General features: G+C 44.6%; 1 protein-coding gene across 2 annotated transcripts in view; it reads left to right on the top strand.

Moving 5' to 3' along the window:
- MEGF6 (multiple EGF like domains 6) overlaps nucleotides 1–18,551 on the top strand; it is a 1,305,820-nt gene that overhangs the window by 850,965 nt on the left and 436,304 nt on the right. The window contains exon 1 of one of the 2 annotated variants that reach the window (XM_086921561.1): nucleotides 3,717–4,028. The exons of the other annotated variant lie outside the window; for it this stretch is intronic. Coding sequence (XP_086777687.1) covers nucleotides 3,863–4,028 — 166 coding nt within the window. The 5' untranslated portion in view covers nucleotides 3,717–3,862. Of the gene's footprint in view, nucleotides 1–3,716; nucleotides 4,029–18,551 lie in introns of those variants that run through there. 2 annotated transcript variants of the gene reach the window in all.

Here is an 18,551-nt window from a genome sequence, read left to right as displayed (position 1 = left end):
AGGAGATAACAACAGGTCTTGCAGACAGCGCATGCACGCTGCCTAGGCTCGACCTAACTAGACCTGGCTGGTGGTGTCAGGGAGCGATTGCTTCTGATTTTACTCTCACACTCTGCCCTTTGAGCTCATGTCATGACCTTTTGTTTCAGAAACAGGCTTCCTTCGAAAAACGCAGCCTCCTCTAAACTTTTCAGAACCAAAATGCTTCTTGTTGATCCCCTCGCTCTTTCTTTCTCCAAAGTATTCATGTTCAAATTGTTGTGCCTTGACTCATTCAACTTGTGGTGTAAACCAATGTACGGTTATGTCACCGCCATTTAAACAAAACCAATGTGTACTGTGGTGTATTTAATACCATTAGAACTGCCGGGTGGCCGAGCCTCTCTACCAAATAATAGGAATCTACCCTTTTGGAACGACGACCGTCAAAAACAGTTCTGAACATTGAACTAGTAGGAGCGGCAGCCAGTGCTAAACAAGCATTTTCAAAGCAATATGTCTCGTATTTGCGAAATTTTAAGCTATTGTTATTGTAAATGACAATGCCTTTTATTTATCTGTTTTGATAATTAAGACATAAATAAAAGGCATTGCCATTTACAATGGCAATTACGCAAACTTTGTAAATGTGAGACCTATTTCATTTCAAAGAAGTGGCAAGCATTGTCCTGGCTGCTTGGAAAGTAAAAGCACGCATGGCACGCTGAATGTTTCAGGAAAGCATGTAGTGCCTGCAGTAAGAGAAACTCATGAAAGGAAATAGTGATTACAAACTAAGTAAGACATTCAGTATAACAACAGAAGTAAAAGGGCCAGTCCTCATCAGAGGTTACAAATGAAGACAAGGCAGTACTAAGGAGGGACTAACAAGGCTATTAACGAATCAGAAGCCAGCATTTACAAGGCACATTGACAGAAGCCAATGAAAAATATGGGCGTAAAGTGGGCAGAGCTACCAGTCCATACTCAAATACAGCATGCCTCGCAGAGCAGCGCATGCTCTGCCCAGGCTCGACCTAAAAAACATGCCAGAGGCAACTCAGTGGTATACCATGAGCCCCTTCTGTGCAGGCACTGCTTTGCAGAGCACCATCAGCTTTGGCACTTGCTGATATTGGCCCGCCTACTCCAGCTGATTCCCCCCTTACCCAATAAACTGAACGCATTCAGTTCAAAGAGAGCAGGGAGCGAGGCCCAGCTGGTGGCTTGATCAGACCCATGTCAACAACTGTAAAACCCACTAGTATGTTTTCACTAAAATTAAACTGTAGTCTTGTTCATCAGTCCTGTGATGTTAACATTTGTAGACAGCCATGAAACTGTCTGTCTGGCCTCCTCAGGAGAACACCTTGTGTTACTTAATGTCAGTGTCTAGACTGCAATGCCCTTCTGGAGTGTCCAATATAGACTCAAAAGTGATTGCTCTCTGTGAAAGGTTCAGGATAAACCCTACCTAAACATCCTGAAAATCTGGTATGAATCTGGCCCTCCTGGACCTTTTTAGATACTTCCATGCTATAGGCATCTTTATACACAAAGCTGCATATATTAATAAAGATAGCTCTAAATATTGTCTCCTTGTTTTCTATCTTCTTACGTGTCTAAATACATTACCCTGTGTCCTCAGCTACCCTCGGCATACAGTTCTATGTGAAGGGTGTCCAAAATGTGCACAAGATGGCCACATCAAACATGCACACTGTCTATCATGCTGTATTCTGAAGATGGGTGTGATGGATGTGACGGATGCTGTCATATAGGAATGCCACAGAGCAGCACCACTGTGTCACTTCATTATTGGCCGACTTGGGTCAAATTTTGATGTAAATCTGGAACAAGCATTAATAATGGCATTTCTTTTTGTGCTTGGATCTAGATGTTTCTTTGTCTTACAACAAGCAAGGCTGACTGGGAGATGTTTAATGCATTGGTGCATGATTTTAAAATATGACATATGTACATTGTGCTTAACTGCCACATATTCGTAATCACAATAAACTCTCCTTCACAGGTGGCTTTTTTTGCTATAACTGTGACAATAACTCAAAGCACAGCTTAGAGAATTTTCTCTGTTCTATCCAGCGAAATGTGACAATTTTCTCGTGTTTCTCCTACCCTGCCTTGTTGCTCCGCTCGCTCTTTCGATGTGTCCACCTCTATGGCTAGACAATTTTGACTCTGTTGTATAAGCGAAATGGTGAGTGGTGTGAGATAAGAGAACAAGCATTTGAAATGCAATAGGTCTCGCATTTGCGAGAATTTAAGCTATTGGCATTGTAAATGACAATGGCTTTTATTTATCTGTTTTGATAAATAACATAAAAATAAAAGGCATTGTCACTTACAAAGGTAATAGCTCAAACTCTTGTAAATTTGGAACCTATTTCAGTTCAAAGTAGCAGCTGCCACTGTCCCGGGCTGCTTGAAAAGTGAAAGTGCAATGTTGCAGGAAAGCATGTTGTGCCTGCAGTAGGAGAAACCCATTAAAGAAAATAGTGCTTAAGACATACCTTGTAACAACAGAAGTAAAAGCGCCAGTCCTCATCGGAGGTTACAAATGAAGACAAGGCGGTACTAAGTGCCCAGCGGCCTGAGGGGCCCACTGAACCCTGATTACTGCTGCATTTTATCATTCAAACATCAGTCAGTGGGGCCATTAGCCCTCTGTGCTACATATGAGTCAAAACTGTGTCCTGAGAAAATCACAGATCTCTCCACCAGGCGCATTAACCATCAGGGCTATCTTACCACTATTATTATTATCCCCTGAAATGTGTTGCCCACTCAAAGATCCCTGCAGCAGGTCTGCTGACACCATACGTTATTTTATAATGCGCCACTTTGTGTCTAATTAAGTGAGCTAAACAATAAAATTGTACTTGCACAGTGTTCTTGTTGCCAATTTCTCCCGCTTTTATGACCTTGCTCCTTGTGGCTCCACCTCCTTTCCGCTGACACACCTTGACAGCTATTGTGTGTGTTCCCAGACTATTGTTTTCCATTTCCAGCACTGTCGCTGCCAGGGGCGGGACTGACCCCGGCTGCAGCCCTTTAACTGGACAGGTGGGGCTGCCACACAGAGATGAAAACGCACAGCCTAGTCGGCGTCTTTTGTTGGCAGGTGTCCCTTTACCGCTACCAGGCCTTAGCCCGTTTAACCGCACTGTAACTACCAGAAGTGTCCACATGGGTGAAAATGATGCATTCTAGCGGGATGCCGTTCTAGTAGCGCCGCGCTTCTCGGCGCACGCACTTTGAGCGGCTCATGACATATGTCACGCATATCGCATGAAAGCTATCCCACTCTCCCAGCTGGACCATTCCGAAATGTGGTGTTGATTTAAAGACTTCTCTGTTCCCATTCTCCGGCGAGCCCTGCCAATTACAGAAATCTAGCTTGGCCAGAGCCCAACTCCCAAACAGTGCCCCGGAGGCACGGGCCAGGAATGCGCTCGGAGGAATGTGATGTCACGCACCACATCTGAGGCGCGGTGGCGGGGGTGAGGAGCGGAGGTTGCGTGTCCCATGTGGGAAAGGCTTGAAGGAGGCCGGGTTGGAAAGTCGGCCAGGACTTCCCTGGGCTCGGGGTTTACCTGCAGGGGGTGGGACGAAAGCTGAGATCCTTAAAGAGTGGGTGGACCTCCCGAAATCCCAGCTCTAAAACTACACACAGCATGCGGCCGGGCCGGCAGTAGCTGCTAGCCGGAGCAGCTGTGTTGCTGGGTCCTGCGTGCGCAGCTGCGCTGCTTATTTACTTTGCACCTTCCTCTCTGCATCGCAAGGAGAAAAGGCCCCAAACAGCTCTTTGTATTAGATTGCTTTCTTCTTTTTGTGTGCCCGTTCTTGACTCCTCCTTTCAACCATGGGCCACAAGGCGGCTTTTGTGACAGTACTGTTGCACTTTATCGTCTCGGGGCGCCTTGCAAGTGGCACTAGCACGCGCTATCACCACCCGTGGAAGAACTGCTTTTACCCATGTTACGTGGGTCACACTGGATACGGCGTGGGCCACGCAGAAAGGAGGCCAGGTATGTGACGGGCTGCCACCGCGCGCGCTCTTTCACCCTCACGTCACCTGCATGTGTTTGTGGTGCTCTTCGAAACATGGCATTTAAGGAACATGTTATTCATGTACAAGTTTAAATGCCACCGATTTGTCGTTTGATAGTGCTACAGACAACAGGTGGGAACTATTAGGCCACTAAATAATGATCATATCATCGGCCTCAGAGGGATGAAAATCTGAGACGGCCCTGAAGGGAATGGAATCTGTAGCCCAGTGAATACATCATGCGCTGGGGGAGGGGCGAGGGTGGCACAGGAGGGATGGTGGAGGTAGGCGGCCATGCCCTAACGATACTCCTACGTGTTGTTTGAATACAGGGACATTATTCCGTTCTTGCTTCTGTTGAGAGAGGACTTGGAGTAGCAGCCAGTGACGTAATGCACCGCTTGGCGTATCTTTGATGCTTACTATGATATCCCACTGCACACAGTTGCAGCTTTTTACTGATTCGGGAGACGTTAATAACACGCAGTAGATGAGTGGGTGCGGCGCCTGCTGCAGAGATCCGGGACCTTTTCCGTCACATGTTCGTTCAGCCGCCGGGTAAAGTCTGGCTTTCATCTTTGCTAGGTCGGTAAAAATGGGCAGTGGATCAATTCAGGGTGGGGGAAGATGCAGAATAATAAACAGCCAACTGACAGGTGACCACTACTTCGCCTTTCAGATCCTTACCCATCATTCCACCCCTACTCTAAACTCTACTAAACACACAAACATTTAAGAGCACAAACCCAGGATATAGTCTTACGGCTAGTGCGGTCTAGTCTCGGCAACGACGCTCAACAGTCTGTGAGCAAATCACTTAATATCCCCCTTCCTAACAAACATGAGTGTTTCCTTCTGTAAAGAAACTGGTGCTCATGTAAAGCCTCTGATATCTTCCAGTCTAGTTCGCGCTATTTTAAACTCTAAAAAATGTTTTTTAAATGTACAAAGGAATGAAGAAAAATAGTATTCTATTAAACTTTAATGTCGGGCTCCAGATTAGCGTGCTACTCGCTGCAAAGCACTTCAACGCCTCGTCAGGGGTAGTGAACAATATATAAATACAATTTACAACTACAATTTACAAAATGGGGTGACTTACAACTTGAAAGTGCACCTTCAGCTTGCATACGAAGCGTTATATAAACATTTTCGGGTTTGTTTGTGGGAGTAATTTTACTAATAATGAGGTCTGTTCATGCCACTTAGTGCTCGTGTGCAGGTGGAAAGTGCTGTTTATAGCAGGTGTTATTTTCTCGTGGCAACAAGTGGTACTGTTTTCATGAACATCAATTGATGAACGGCGGAGTTTGCACGTGACTTGATTTTGTACACAGGTGAGCAGCGACTGACCTACTTTAACCCCTGCAATGCCGGGATTAACCCGTTATGTGCACTGCATTTCGCAACGTACTCTTTATTCGGTGGGGCGGGGGGCTGCACTGTTTTTAAAGGCGCTTTAAACAGCCAGGCAAGTGCCAATCACTGTAAAATGTGAATATTTCAGCCTTTAATACAGTGTGCCAGATCGACATGGCTAAATATCATACAAAGTCAATCGTATGTGCTCTTTTTACATTTTTTTATTGTGATTTGGAACAATTAGAATAACTAATTTTAACAAGCATGTCAGTTGCTTGTTTACACCTATAAATGAAACATGTTGTAGTTGTGCTGATTTATTATAATAGTAACTACACGTGTTGGCTTATGCTGGGGTAGGCAGACCAAAACATGGCAGAAACGGCTGGCGCTGCGGGTATATTCCCCAAACTGGCACGCACGACCGCAATTAATGACACTCTTCACAACTGTGAACATTAGAGTTTGAGAACATCATTTTACAATAAGTTAAGGGCTAGGTGGTGTTAGGCGAAGCTATATTTTTTCAATGCACAACGCTGCAAGGCCCCGCGAAAAGTACGCATATTACTCAAAATATATTACGCCAGTCGTCTGGCTGGAAATTGTATGCAAGGGCATATATCGCGTTCTAAAGTAATGCCGAGCACCGGCTGGAGACCAGTGCAGGCAGGAAATATACCTTGTCTGTGGCACGTAGCAGTTTCACGTTTCATGTAAGACAATTTTTGGTCAAGCGGGTCACTGTGTGCGAAAATGATGCGTAAAAGCATAACTGGAAGGGGAGGGAGGAGAACAAAATGACATAAAATATGTGAAATCCAGCAAACTGGATTAACACCCAATTGTGTCCTAGGCTGGATCTGACCTGGTCAGTACTAGGGCAGTTTGAGTGGGGTCTCGTTTTTGTGACTCACGAGAATGCGCCAGGGGCTTGCACGGTTGTCCCTTTGTGGAGACCAGGGTGAGTCCACTGCGCGGGCTGCGGTAGCTACTTCATGTTTGGCATTTCTGAGGCACATATGCATGAGTACCACTGTCTATTAAAGCCTGCATGAATTATGTCAAGCCTTGGATAAACATATTTACACTATGTTGTTCAGTGGGAGACACATAGTGACGTAAAAGCCTAATTATAGGGTTCCCCTGCAGAATGTGGCAAGGGGCCTCGAGTGCCCAATATTTCATAGCTGTTCCCTGGCCTTGGGCTGAATGAGGGTCGGTGAATGTTTGGGGGGCCTGAAGGGCTGGGCCCGCCCTGCACCGCAGGGGCTTGCTTTACGCCCCTGACTACACCGCAGATGTGATCTTTAGTTGACTGGTCCACACCTCTGATGCACTGTGAGCCTAGAGGAACTGCAGAGATGGGTAGGTTTTACATAGTTGATCTAGCAGTTGCAAGAAGGTATAGGAGCTTCAACAGACAGTGGGGCATTGTTCTTCACAGGTGCTCTGCTAAAGGAAACCCCGGTCTGCAGTGACTTAAGCAGCGTAACACACGGGATTCCTTCACACCTGGTGTGAGTTGACCCCGCAGGCACTTAGGGGAGTCGATGAAATCCCGTAATGCCTTTGCATTGGTGTAGACATACGTTTTCTACGGTTGTTGACTTAACGTGAAGGGATTTGGTATCCATGGTGAAGGGAAATAAACTCAAGAATTTGTGTTTTTTTTAAATATCTCCATCACTTCCTCTCTCCTCTTGTTTTCTATGCACGGTTCATCTCTTAGGGAAAAACAAAACAAAAATCCTGCAAATGGGAAACAGACAAGCTTTAAATCCAATGATTTTATGTGCATCTTACTTTTTGCTACCAAGCAGCTTAGAAACACAGCACGAAAGTGTTTTAGGCATTAAGTCACAGTTGCAGAATGTCTGGCTAGTCATTACAAAAATGTAAGTATTTTTAGATTCTGCAAAAAAACATGTGAAACCATCTGTTTCTGACTGTTAGCTTTCTCAAGTATCTCAAAAGGTGCACTTTTTCCCGCACTTTATGGTAAATAATAGATGTGTATAAAATTGAGTCTTCCCGCAAACACAAGTATTTTTGGAAGGTGTAGAAGGCAAGGGAAAGCCACAGTGGTTTCAACTAGTTTCATGCCATGTTTCAAGTAGTTTTGTTCTTTTCAGTGGCACTGTAAATATTTGAGTTAAAACAAATTTGGTGAAAAGTTTCAGGAGATTAGGAGGAATTTTTTTGTTAGAAATGTAGTTGGCTAAGCAATCCCACCTGAAGATACACCATCACAGAGTCAGAGGAGCACAATCCTTGTAAATTGGCAAACTGAAACGCTTTTTCAATACGACACCCTCCTCAAAAATACCAACACCGAGAAATGCAATAGAACATTTTGGATACCCATCTGCTAAAAAAACTCTCTCTCTCTCTCTCTCTCTTCACACAATCAACCCTTACAGAACTGACAGTACATTTTAGACCACCCCAAGCACTCGAATGTACATTACAGCACTATCAATGTGATACTCACCAAGGCAATGAAGTCCTCATGTGTAAGTAACAACAAAAATAACAGCCGGACATTTTTGAGTGTCCTGTACCCCCATCCCCATAGAATGGCCCCATTGCCATCTAGCTGGTCGATTGATACCACCCCAGCTGCACATTCTTCTCCATACACTACCACACCTTACAGAGCCAACAGAACAAGCTTGTTAGTGCACCTTGGAATCCTGACCTCCACCGCACAGCACCAAAGGCACATCTGTAGTAGTTGGAGGCCCCCTAACTGCACAGCTAAACACAACTCTCCAGGCAATGGGCAACTGTTCAATCTTGTGAAAGGAGATAGGTGGCAAAGCTTTGCTGTAAAGTCCCTGAAACAAACACACTTCTTAAAAACTCAATCTTGGACCACAAACTGGTTGTTCCTTTAAATAGTTAGGAATTATTACCAAACACACATCTGAACAAATCCATAAAGACAAAACCATATTACAAAAACACCTTGTAAGGACTACCATCAAAGAAAAAACACCTAACTTTATGGATGGGTGCTATTAGACTGTAGCGATCATTACTAAGTCTTAGAAATGTGAGAAACACTGGTAGAAGCAGTGCTGAGGGTTAAAAACTCATATTTATGTTTAACAATGCCCATAATTATATACAGCCTAATGCGAGGTGACAAGCTGACTGTGCTGTGATGTGTTTCTCACTCTACTGAAACTGTTACCAATAGTAATGTACCTCTAGCGTAGGGATAATGAAACAGGATTATTCAATATTATGTGAATACTTAAAATTAAAAATAATTTAAAGGAAATAAACATGAGAAAAATAGCAAATTAATATCTGATGACATAGCGTACATTACAATTCTCATGCATCTAATACCTCTAAATGAAGACTTTGCTTGCTACTGGTGTGAAAGAAGATTGTGATTCCAGCTGTTTTAAAGGAAGGATGCAAATCTAGCTGGTTTTATGAAGGCTGCAAATCATAATGGTCTAAATGAAGATAAATCCAGAGTGTTTTAGCGTAAACTGTGAATCTAACTACTTAACTCAAAACTGTATACCCAGCTGGTTTAAACGATGACTCTGAGTTCAGTTGTTTCAAATGAAGGACATGAATACAAGTGGTCTGAGTAAAGATTTTGGATCCAAATGGTTTAAGTGTTAATTCTGATTCCAGTCATCCTAAACAGCTAAAGAAAACTAAATAAAGACCATGCCCTAGATTCATCTAAATGAATATTGTTCTTTGGAGGCGTCTGAATGAAGCCTGTGCCTTCTATTGGTCAAAATGAGCACATCTGCGGACGGTGCATCGATCTGATCTAAATAGAACAGCATCTCCCCCTTTTAAAATGATGCCTGTGGGCCAGCTGTCTCTGTGTGAAGACTGCACTTTCTGTGGTCCAAATTAGACTCCACTTTGATGTAGAAAAATATTCAGACTGTGTTTCTTTTTTTTTCATTATATCTTTTTATTAATCTTGTCTTTATAAATGAAAATCCAAAGAACAAAACAACATTCAGACAGCATTGCAGTGGAGCATAGGTTTGCACGCCTTATGTAAGTAGGCAAATTGACAGCCAAAAACTTCTTCCGCAGTACTTATAGAAATAGGCCCACAAAACCACATAAAAAACAAATTGAGACTGAATTTTCATTCACTTCTCTGTTTGTCGAAAATGGCTCGCCAAGACCACAAATCTGAGGATGATGTTTGCTACAACCTCTTGCTTTGTACACAGTCTCATTCGCTATGGAGCATGGTCCATGCTGCTGAGCCATTCAGCCATTGTTGGGGGCCCTCTTCTCTCTCCTCCTAGGGCCAGTATCCCACTTAACTGATAGGAGGCCTATACCCAACAAGGAAAAAGCTGCCCGTCCTCCCATTCATCGATAAAGCCCAGCAATGTAAGTCTAGGTTCCAACGGCGCACTCTGTCCAAGTAATCACTCTGGGGTTTCATGCATCTCTTACCAGGACCGTTTGATAACAATTCAAGTCCAAATCATGTAAAAGAACATCCCTTCTTTATCACCCCACCTTTTACAAGCAGTGCTTAGCACCATCTCCATCGTCCATAACCTAGTAGGATTATGGTAGGATCAGTGGAGGAATTTGGATTGCTTTGCCTAAGTTTTAAAGAAATCATCAGGGTATGAGGAGGCATTGGAGCCGCTATCCCACCCTCATCATGCAACTCCTTAAGGTCTTTTTTCCTCTACCCCTTCAACTGAGTGAACAGGTCTGGCACATTTATGATGAAATGCTCTGTTGGCCGTGAAAATGCGGTTCCTGCCTAGTGGTTTAGTGGTAAGCTTGACTTCCATGGAATTGAAGACCGAGACGTGGGTCTGTTTCTCTGCATACATGCTCAGTGCGCAATAAACCTAAAGATATTGAAAGAACTGGGTTTTTGCTAGGTCAAATTCTTCCGCAAGTTACTTGAACGACTTAATGAAAATTGGATTGCATATGTTGCCCAAAACCAATATCCCTATACGATCCCATTGTTTAAAACATTCCTGTTCTGCGATTTGATTCAACCATGCGCCCTCCCATCGAGGAGTTTCATGTGTCAAGGATTGCCACCAGCCGATGAGCCAGGGAGCGTAACACCAGCACCGTAGTTGAAGTTTCGTGATCACTGCAGCGCATGGGGAATTGGGGATCCATAAAGGAGCAAATGCATTCCATATGGTCCAAAAGCTCCAGTTCTAGCCTTACCACTGGATCCAGTCTGTCCTAAAAAGCCAGTCACTGAGTGGAAGTATCTGTGCAGCCCACCTGAGCCCCAAGCCTTCCATCATATTGTAATTGTTCTCATTCACCCAAGGAGGCCCTTGGTGAGCCATAATCCCATAGAATCCGTCGCAGGAGTGGAAGCTGTGTGAAGACGTTTGTGGCTGTAAGCGGAGGGGGAAGTTCTGTAATGCAGACGGCCCCCTCTGTAGGGTAGCCATTTTTAAAAGAGCGGTATGTCACTTTCAGTGGACGGCAGGCCCAATTATCAAGCTGTCTTCTGGTGTGTTGAAAAATTGGGTCAATATTGAGTGATCGGCCAGCCTCCGAGTTACTGATCACCTACATCCCCAAGTCTGTAAAATGACCATCGGCAACTTTCATTGGGAGACATCTCAAGCTTTCACAGAAAGGAAGGCTCACTGGGAAATAAATGGTTTTGTCCCAGTTTACATTCAAGCCAGATGCATCACTATATAATTACAGGATCTTCATTATTCAAGACTGTCTTTTCATCCGGTTGCAAAGAAGGGCATCCTTCTAATTGCTGTAAGTGAAAACCAAGCTTCTGATGGATCAAAACGAGGACTGCGCTTCTACTTTGTTTAAATTAAGACAACAGGCATGCAAGCGGTTTAAAGACTGTGCTCCTGCTGCTGTGAGTAAAGACAGAGCTTCCAAAAGGTAAAATGAGGATGTACTCTGTGAATGTTTAAATAAACTGTTTTGCTTTCAATTGATATGTATGGAGACTGCGCTTCCAGTTGTCCAAATGTAGATGGTGCTTCCAAAAGGTCTTTGTAAATCCGTGTGTCTTACGAGCAGAAATAAGCTCCGTGGTTCTGAGTGCTCTAACTAAGCATGGGCGAATTTTGCGAATCTCGCGTTCGCGAATTTTGCGGATTTGCGAACTCGCAATCCGCAAAATCCGCGAATTCTCGCGAATTTGCGGATTTTTTTTTTTGTGTTCGCGCGGGTTTCTGCCAGTTCGCGAGGGTTTTGTACAATTTCGCAAACGCGAACTTACCTGTCGGGTCGCAAGTTTTGCGAACTTGTTGTTTCTACGTGTCCAGCCTGTTTGGGACACTCTTCTTCATCACTGCCACTCTCTGTCACCACTGCCACTCTCTGACTACTCATGCCACCCTCTGGCCTACCCATGCCACCCTCTGTTTCATCACAGCACCCTCTGGTTGTCCAGTGTACATTATTGTGGCAAAGCAAAGCACACCTTCCCTGCCTCAAGTGACCTGAATTAATTTGGGGCTGATTAATGTGTGAATCAACAAAATTGGTACACAGTTCCCCACCGGAATTAACTAAAGTAACTCAAAGGAGCCTCTCTCTTACAGGGTGTGACAAAGCAGGGAGTAGAGTAATCCCTTTTCGGAATCTAGGGTGCCTCACACATACCAAAGGTTGAATGGCTGTTGTCATCCCACCCGATGAATGTCCAGTATCATCATAGGCACCCTGCTCCAACGGCAGGCTGGCGGTGCAATGCCCGTCGGGCAGCACAAAAGTGCTGCACTTTTGCGGAGATCTTTTATTCCTTATGCCAATGGGTGCATGTGTGTGAGGGACCTAGGAAGTGCAAATGTGAGCGTGAGTGAGGTTAAAACAGGTCAGTAGAGTCCAATAGGGGAACCTTTCATAACATGGCTCACTGCCTCATTAAAATACGTGAAGAGGTGAGGGGTATAGAGGCGTGATGGTTAGGGTAATCAAGCCTCATTCAACCCTCAGTCCAAGTGCGGTCGACATGTTTCATGCCTAACAGGGCAATTCATCAGGACCAAAGGTGCTCATAAATTGCTATAGGATCCCTGGGTATACGACCTGGCTTGTGTCGCAGGATCAACCCTTCATTGAAGCCCTCCCTGGGACCGCAGTCCCTGGTCGGTGATCCCCCCGGCTGACCTGGTGGGGTCTTTACACCGGCTTTCCTGCGGCTAGACCGACGTGGGCGGGGTAGGTGTCTACACGCCTGTGACAGAAGTAAGTCAGGTGCTAGTTAACCAGCACTGACCCCACCAGGTCAGCCGGAGGGATCACCGACCAGGGACTGCGGTCCCAGGGAGGGCTTCAATGAAGGGTTGATCCTGCGACACAAGCCAGGTCGTATACCCAGTTCCTTAATTATTGAGGAATCCTATAGCAATTTATGAGCACCTTTGGTCCTGATGAATTGCCCTGTTGGGCATGAAACATGTCGACCGCACTTGGACTGAGGGTTGAATGAGGCTTGATTACCCTAACCATCACGCCTCTATACCCCTCACCTCTTCACGTATTTTAATGAGGCAGTGAGCCATGTTATTAAAGGTTCCCCTTTTGGACTCTACTGACCTGTTTTAACCTCACTCACGCTCACATTTGCACTTCCTAGGTCCCTCACACACATGCACCCATTGGCATAAGGAATAAAAGATCTCCGCAAAAGTGCAGCACTTTTGTGCTGCCCGACGGGCATTGCACCGCCATCCTGCCGTTGGAGCAGGGTGCCTATGATGATACTGGACATTCATCGGGTGGGATGACAACAGCCATTCAACCTTTGGTATGTGTGAGGCACCCTAGATTCCGAAAAGGGATTACTCTACTCCCTGCTTTGTCACACCCTGTAAGAGAGAGGCTCCTTTGAGTTACTTTAGTTAATCCCGGTGGGGAACTGTGTACCAATTTTGTTGATTCTCACGTCATAGGACATGTACACTGGACCCCGGTAAAAATTGTCCACCCCCTGTTCCCTCTCTTTGATACAAAGCTGATTAATGTGTCACAGAATATTTTTTTAGCTGGCACCTGCTTCCTTAGTGCTTCCTGATTAGTGATCTTTTGCACTTGCTAAGTGCTTTCATTGTTGCAAAATCAGTTACAACACCTGCCCTGCCCCAACTGACAATAATGAATTAGGGGCTGATTAATGTGTCACTGGATTTGAACTTCCAGCCTGGCTCCTGCTTGTCTGCCTTAGCTGTAATTCAGGACCTTTGTGTAACTATTCTGAGGGTCAGAGCAGGGTCACATAATAGTTGCAAGTAGGCAACTGAACTCTGGAGGGGCCCCTCAGGAAGCACTACAGGAAATGGCTACTAATGATGAGCTTGAACTTTTGAACCTGGTAAGTAGTTTCAGTTTTGCTAAGATCGTATTTCTGCAATTTAGCGCTTATTCGCGGGGCGCGAAGTTGAACTGGGAAGCCGCGAACTCACGCGAACAGTGCGAGCAAGCCATAAAATCCGCTGCTCGCGGATTTGCGGATTTTGTGCGAAATTCGCGAATCTCGCGGATTGCGAATTTACCGAAAATCCGCAAAATCCGCGAGCGGAACGGATTTTCCGCCCATGCTTAGCTCTAACTACATTCTATTTTCACTTTGGAGTGGCTCTTCTCAATGAACATTATACAGCCTTGGCTGGTGTCTGGGCAAAGTGGCAGGGGGAGAGTGGGGGGGATACAAAACAAAAACGTACCTGAAAACCCGTCGCATCTCCTCATCGCCACTCTTCTGGCTCCCTCTGCAGGCACATGCTCCCAGACTACCCTGCGACCAATCCTGAAGCTGCAGCTGCAGGATTGGCCTGAGTGGCCTGGGTTTGCGCTCCCAAAGAGACTGGAAGCCTGTGCCTGCTGTCTCCAACCCAGGCAACGCAGCTCGGGTTGGAGACAGATTCATTGCGCATGTAGGTTTGGCCGGCCAAACCCGCATGCGCACTGACAACACTGCACCAACCACTCCCCCTCGAGCCTGTCATCCCCATGGCCCCTCCCATCTAGACTCGACACTATGGAGAAAAATAAAAAGATAATAAACTGGCTTTATTATTGTTTTCTTTTTAAAATTTTGCAGCTGCTGCTGCTGGCAGGCGGGCACGACAGCGGAGGAGCCGCCGCTGACACTATATCTCTAGTTTGTCTGAATGAGGACTGGTGTTCCAACAACTTAAGATACAAACTTTGCTATCAACTGCTGAAAATGAAGGCTGTACTTCTAAAGACACACATTTAAGACTGTGCTTCCAACCACTTTAAGTCAGGACTGTGCTGGAAAGGGGTCCAAAGGAAACCCCTTCTGAGCTGTGTTTTCAGCTGCTCTATAATATGGGTTTCAACGTTCAACTATTCCTATGAAGACGGTGTCTTCATTTGGCTTAAACCAAGTAGGCTTGTGCAGAAGTCTAGCTTCTAACTGCCTTGTCCAAATACCTGCATACCCGAATCAAAGAACAGTGGCGGCCAGCACAGGTAAGAGTGGGTCTGGTAAGTCGACATACGACGGGAGAAGTCAAATTAAATTTTAAAAAACAAACCCACTTACCTTGCACTCGCCACAGTGCCGAGTCAGCGACTTGACCCAGCTTTTAGCTTTGCGACTCTCTCCGCCCACATGTAAAAGAACCTAATACAAGCAAACATCGCCTTGCATCCATAAAAAACAAAAATATTACATGTATAAATCATGACTTTAGGACAGCATATTCCATGTCATTCCATACTGAGGGAGTATCTCTAAATTCCACTGGTGCTAGTGCTAGAATGTAGTGAGGCAGGAAGATGGTTCTCTAACTTTTTTCTTGCCACTGCCAGGGACTTGCAACCCAGGTGGGTGTTGGGCCATTTTTTGTCACAAAATGTTTAGGGTCTGCATCTGAACACAACCTCCTTGCTCTGTTGTGGCTCTTTCCAAACAGTGTATAACACTCTAAATAGAAGCAGAGAACTTAGCAGTAATTGAAACGTTATCATGTTTCAGCAACCAAACCCTGTCCCCAGTGCTTTCTTTTGAACAGCCCGGACTTCTTCACAGGAGACTGCTGGACGTTGCTATACATTATTTTGCACTCCTGTATGAAAAGACAATGACTTGTACTAGCCTTTGTTCGAGTCCTAGCAAAGACAAATCTTTGAAGTAATTGTATAAATAGAAATGCGTCATTTTGACAACTGATACTGAAGATAATTGGAGCGCAAAAGTTAAGTCAGAATAAACTTTTTTTTTTAAATGGCAAAACAATTTCTCTCAGACAACTCAATGTCAAGCCAGACCTAAAAATCACCCGCAGTCAGCATTAAAGTGAGAGATTGAAGGGAGCAGGCTCAACTCCACAGGCCAATCAAATATGCAGGCGGAGAGTCTGTTAGACGTCATAGGTCTATTTCCCCATTTTACCTGCATTAAGGGGCAGATACTTGTTGCCTATCTATTTTTAGATCTTGTGCTGTTTCTTCAAGACATGCTTAATCTAGGATATTGACTTGAGAAAACGCCCATCTTTTTCATTGTTTCCGGTTGCTATCCTTTAGAAATGCTGGCTTTGCATTGGTGAATACACTAAGTAGTGCCTCTATTTTGAATTTGGCATCCTCCCATGAGGACTGCCTCTCTTACATGTGTTCTTACTGTTAAGGTTATTTATACTCATAGAGAATTATTTTTTTAGTTAGCCTGCCTTTTTGCTCATTAGCTGTTCTGTGTCCTTGTGCATTGAATCTTCGGTTGCTTCATTTTCTTGCCATCCCTTTATTTCCCCATGCTCCCCTCTCACCCCTCACACAACACTGCTCGCAGGCCCTCGTCACCCCTCTGAGGCCACTGCTGTTTTGCTAGCTTTTTTATTTACTTTACACATACATTTGCATGTAGTGCCCTTGTTTACTATCCCTTTGCCGACTACCCCCACCTTCCTGTACGACACTGCATGCCCGCCCCGAGATCGCTGCATTGAATTCTTATGTTATTTTACATTAAACGCATTTATTTCTATAGCACACATAGCCATGGGCTTGGGAGGAAATAAATTATCAGCCCATTATCACAGGATGTTGAGCAGATACCAGACTCGAACATAGATCCCAGCTCATCAGTCGGCAGCTCTCACCGCTGGGTCATATCCTTTGCCTAATCATGTTTCAGGGTGCAGTACCAGATGTGGCCAAAAGTGGTCCAAGGGACACCTAGTGACATCGTCTGTTACTGCACCCTCACAACACTGCTTAATTTAACGAGGAGTCAGAACTGCCATTTTCACTCCCAGCTGTAAGGCACCATTGCAGGTGTACTACAGAAAAAGACACACAAGAGTTTTTTATTTTAGTAAGGTGGGGAGAGCATATCTATTGAATAGGTAAAAAACATTGGCATTTACAATGCCAATAGCTCCAACTCCAACAAATGCGAGACCTATTGCATTTACAATGCTTGTTATTGATTTCAGGCAGAGACATGCCTGCCATGGCAGCCTTCATGCAGGACTCACAGAATCTGAGCATCATCAGTGTACATCATCTGACATCACGGACCAGGGGCTAGTATGATTACTACTAGAAGATCCTCATAAACATTTTATAAAAGTGGAAATAGAGCTGAAATTTGAGTTGCACCAAATGCCTTAGTATTGTCTTTCGAGGAAAATGTGGCTATGTGGACTTGCTATTGTTTGCTTGTGATAAAAGCTTGTAGACATTTGAATGCTCTACCACTCACTTCTGTGCTGTGTGTGGTTGTGTGAGACTGTGTAAGAGTGCAGGTACATTTGAGGGGTGTAAAAGTGCTAGATTTGTGGGCAGGTCCAAGAGCACTGATTCTATTGGAGGCTATGAAAATGCTGATTTTGGCTGATTGGGTAAGAGCACTTGTTATTTGGAGCATGTCAAAGTGATGGTTTTGTTGGGAGGCGTGAGAGCGCTGGTTCTATTGAGGGATTGAGGGATGAACACGGTTTTTTGGATAGTGTAAGATACTGTTTCTTTTCTAGACTGTAAGAGCAACAGTTTTACTTTATCTGTGTGCTGTCGTAAGAGCACTAGTTCTTTTGATTTGGCGCAACTCAAATTTGAGCTCTATTTCCACTTTTATTAAATGTTTATGAGGATCTTCTGGTAGTAATCATACTAGCCCCTGGTCCGTGATGTCAGATGTACACTGATGATGCTCGGATCCTGTTAGATCTGCATGTAGTCTGCCATGGCAGGCATGTCTCTGCCTGCCTGGAATCAATAACAAGCATTGTAAATGCAATAGGTCTCGCATTTGTTGGAGTTGGAGCTATTGGCAATGTAAATACCAATGTTTTTTACCTATGCAATAGATATGCTCTCCCCACCTTACTAAAATAAAGAACTCTGTATGATTAGATACTAGACTTGGTTCTTTGAGATGGGGTAAGAGCGCTAACTCTTTGGGATAGTTGTTATGTGGCATCGTGTAACAACACTAGCTCTGTAGCATGCAATATTACACTTGGTTCTTTTAGATGGGATAAGAGCACTCTCTGTAGAATGGTGTGAAAGAGTTGGTTCTGTGGTATGTGGAAAGAACCATTAGCTCCCTGGGACAGTAGATAGGAGTTAGTTCTGGGGAGTGTGGGAAGAACAGTAGGTCTGTGGAATGGGGTAATAGAGTTGTCTCTTTGGGGTGGGATGCGTACGAGCACCAGCTCTGTGGGATGGTGTAATAGAGTTAGTCATATTGGATTATGTAAAAGTGGATTTTATGGATTCCATGGCATGGGGTAGGTATCACAACACTATATCTGTCTGATCCTGTAACAGAGTTAGTTGTGTGTGATGTGGTAAGAGCACTAGCTTTATGAGTTGAGGAAATAGAATTGGTTCTGTGGGATATGATAACAGTCCCAGCTGTGTGGGCTGGGGCAATGGTTGTGTGAGATGTGGTAAGAGTAGTAGCTCTGTAGGGGGTTGCCTTATTTCTTTGGGATGGGGTAATAGCACAAGCTATTTGGGATGGTGAAATAGAGTTGGTTCTGTGGCATTGTCTAACAACATTAGCTTTATGGGATGGTTTGACATAGTCGGTTCTTTCAGATGTGTTTTAGCACTAGGTTTTTGAGTAATAGAGATGGTTCTTTGGGATGGTGTCGGGTCGCTAGCTCTGAGAGACAGTATAATAGAA

Source organism: Lissotriton vulgaris, chromosome 5, assembly GCF_964263255.1.
Source record: "Lissotriton vulgaris chromosome 5, aLisVul1.2, whole genome shotgun sequence".
Lineage (NCBI taxonomy): Eukaryota > Metazoa > Chordata > Amphibia > Caudata > Salamandridae > Lissotriton > Lissotriton vulgaris.
This window is presented reverse-complemented; position numbering and strand designations above follow the sequence as displayed.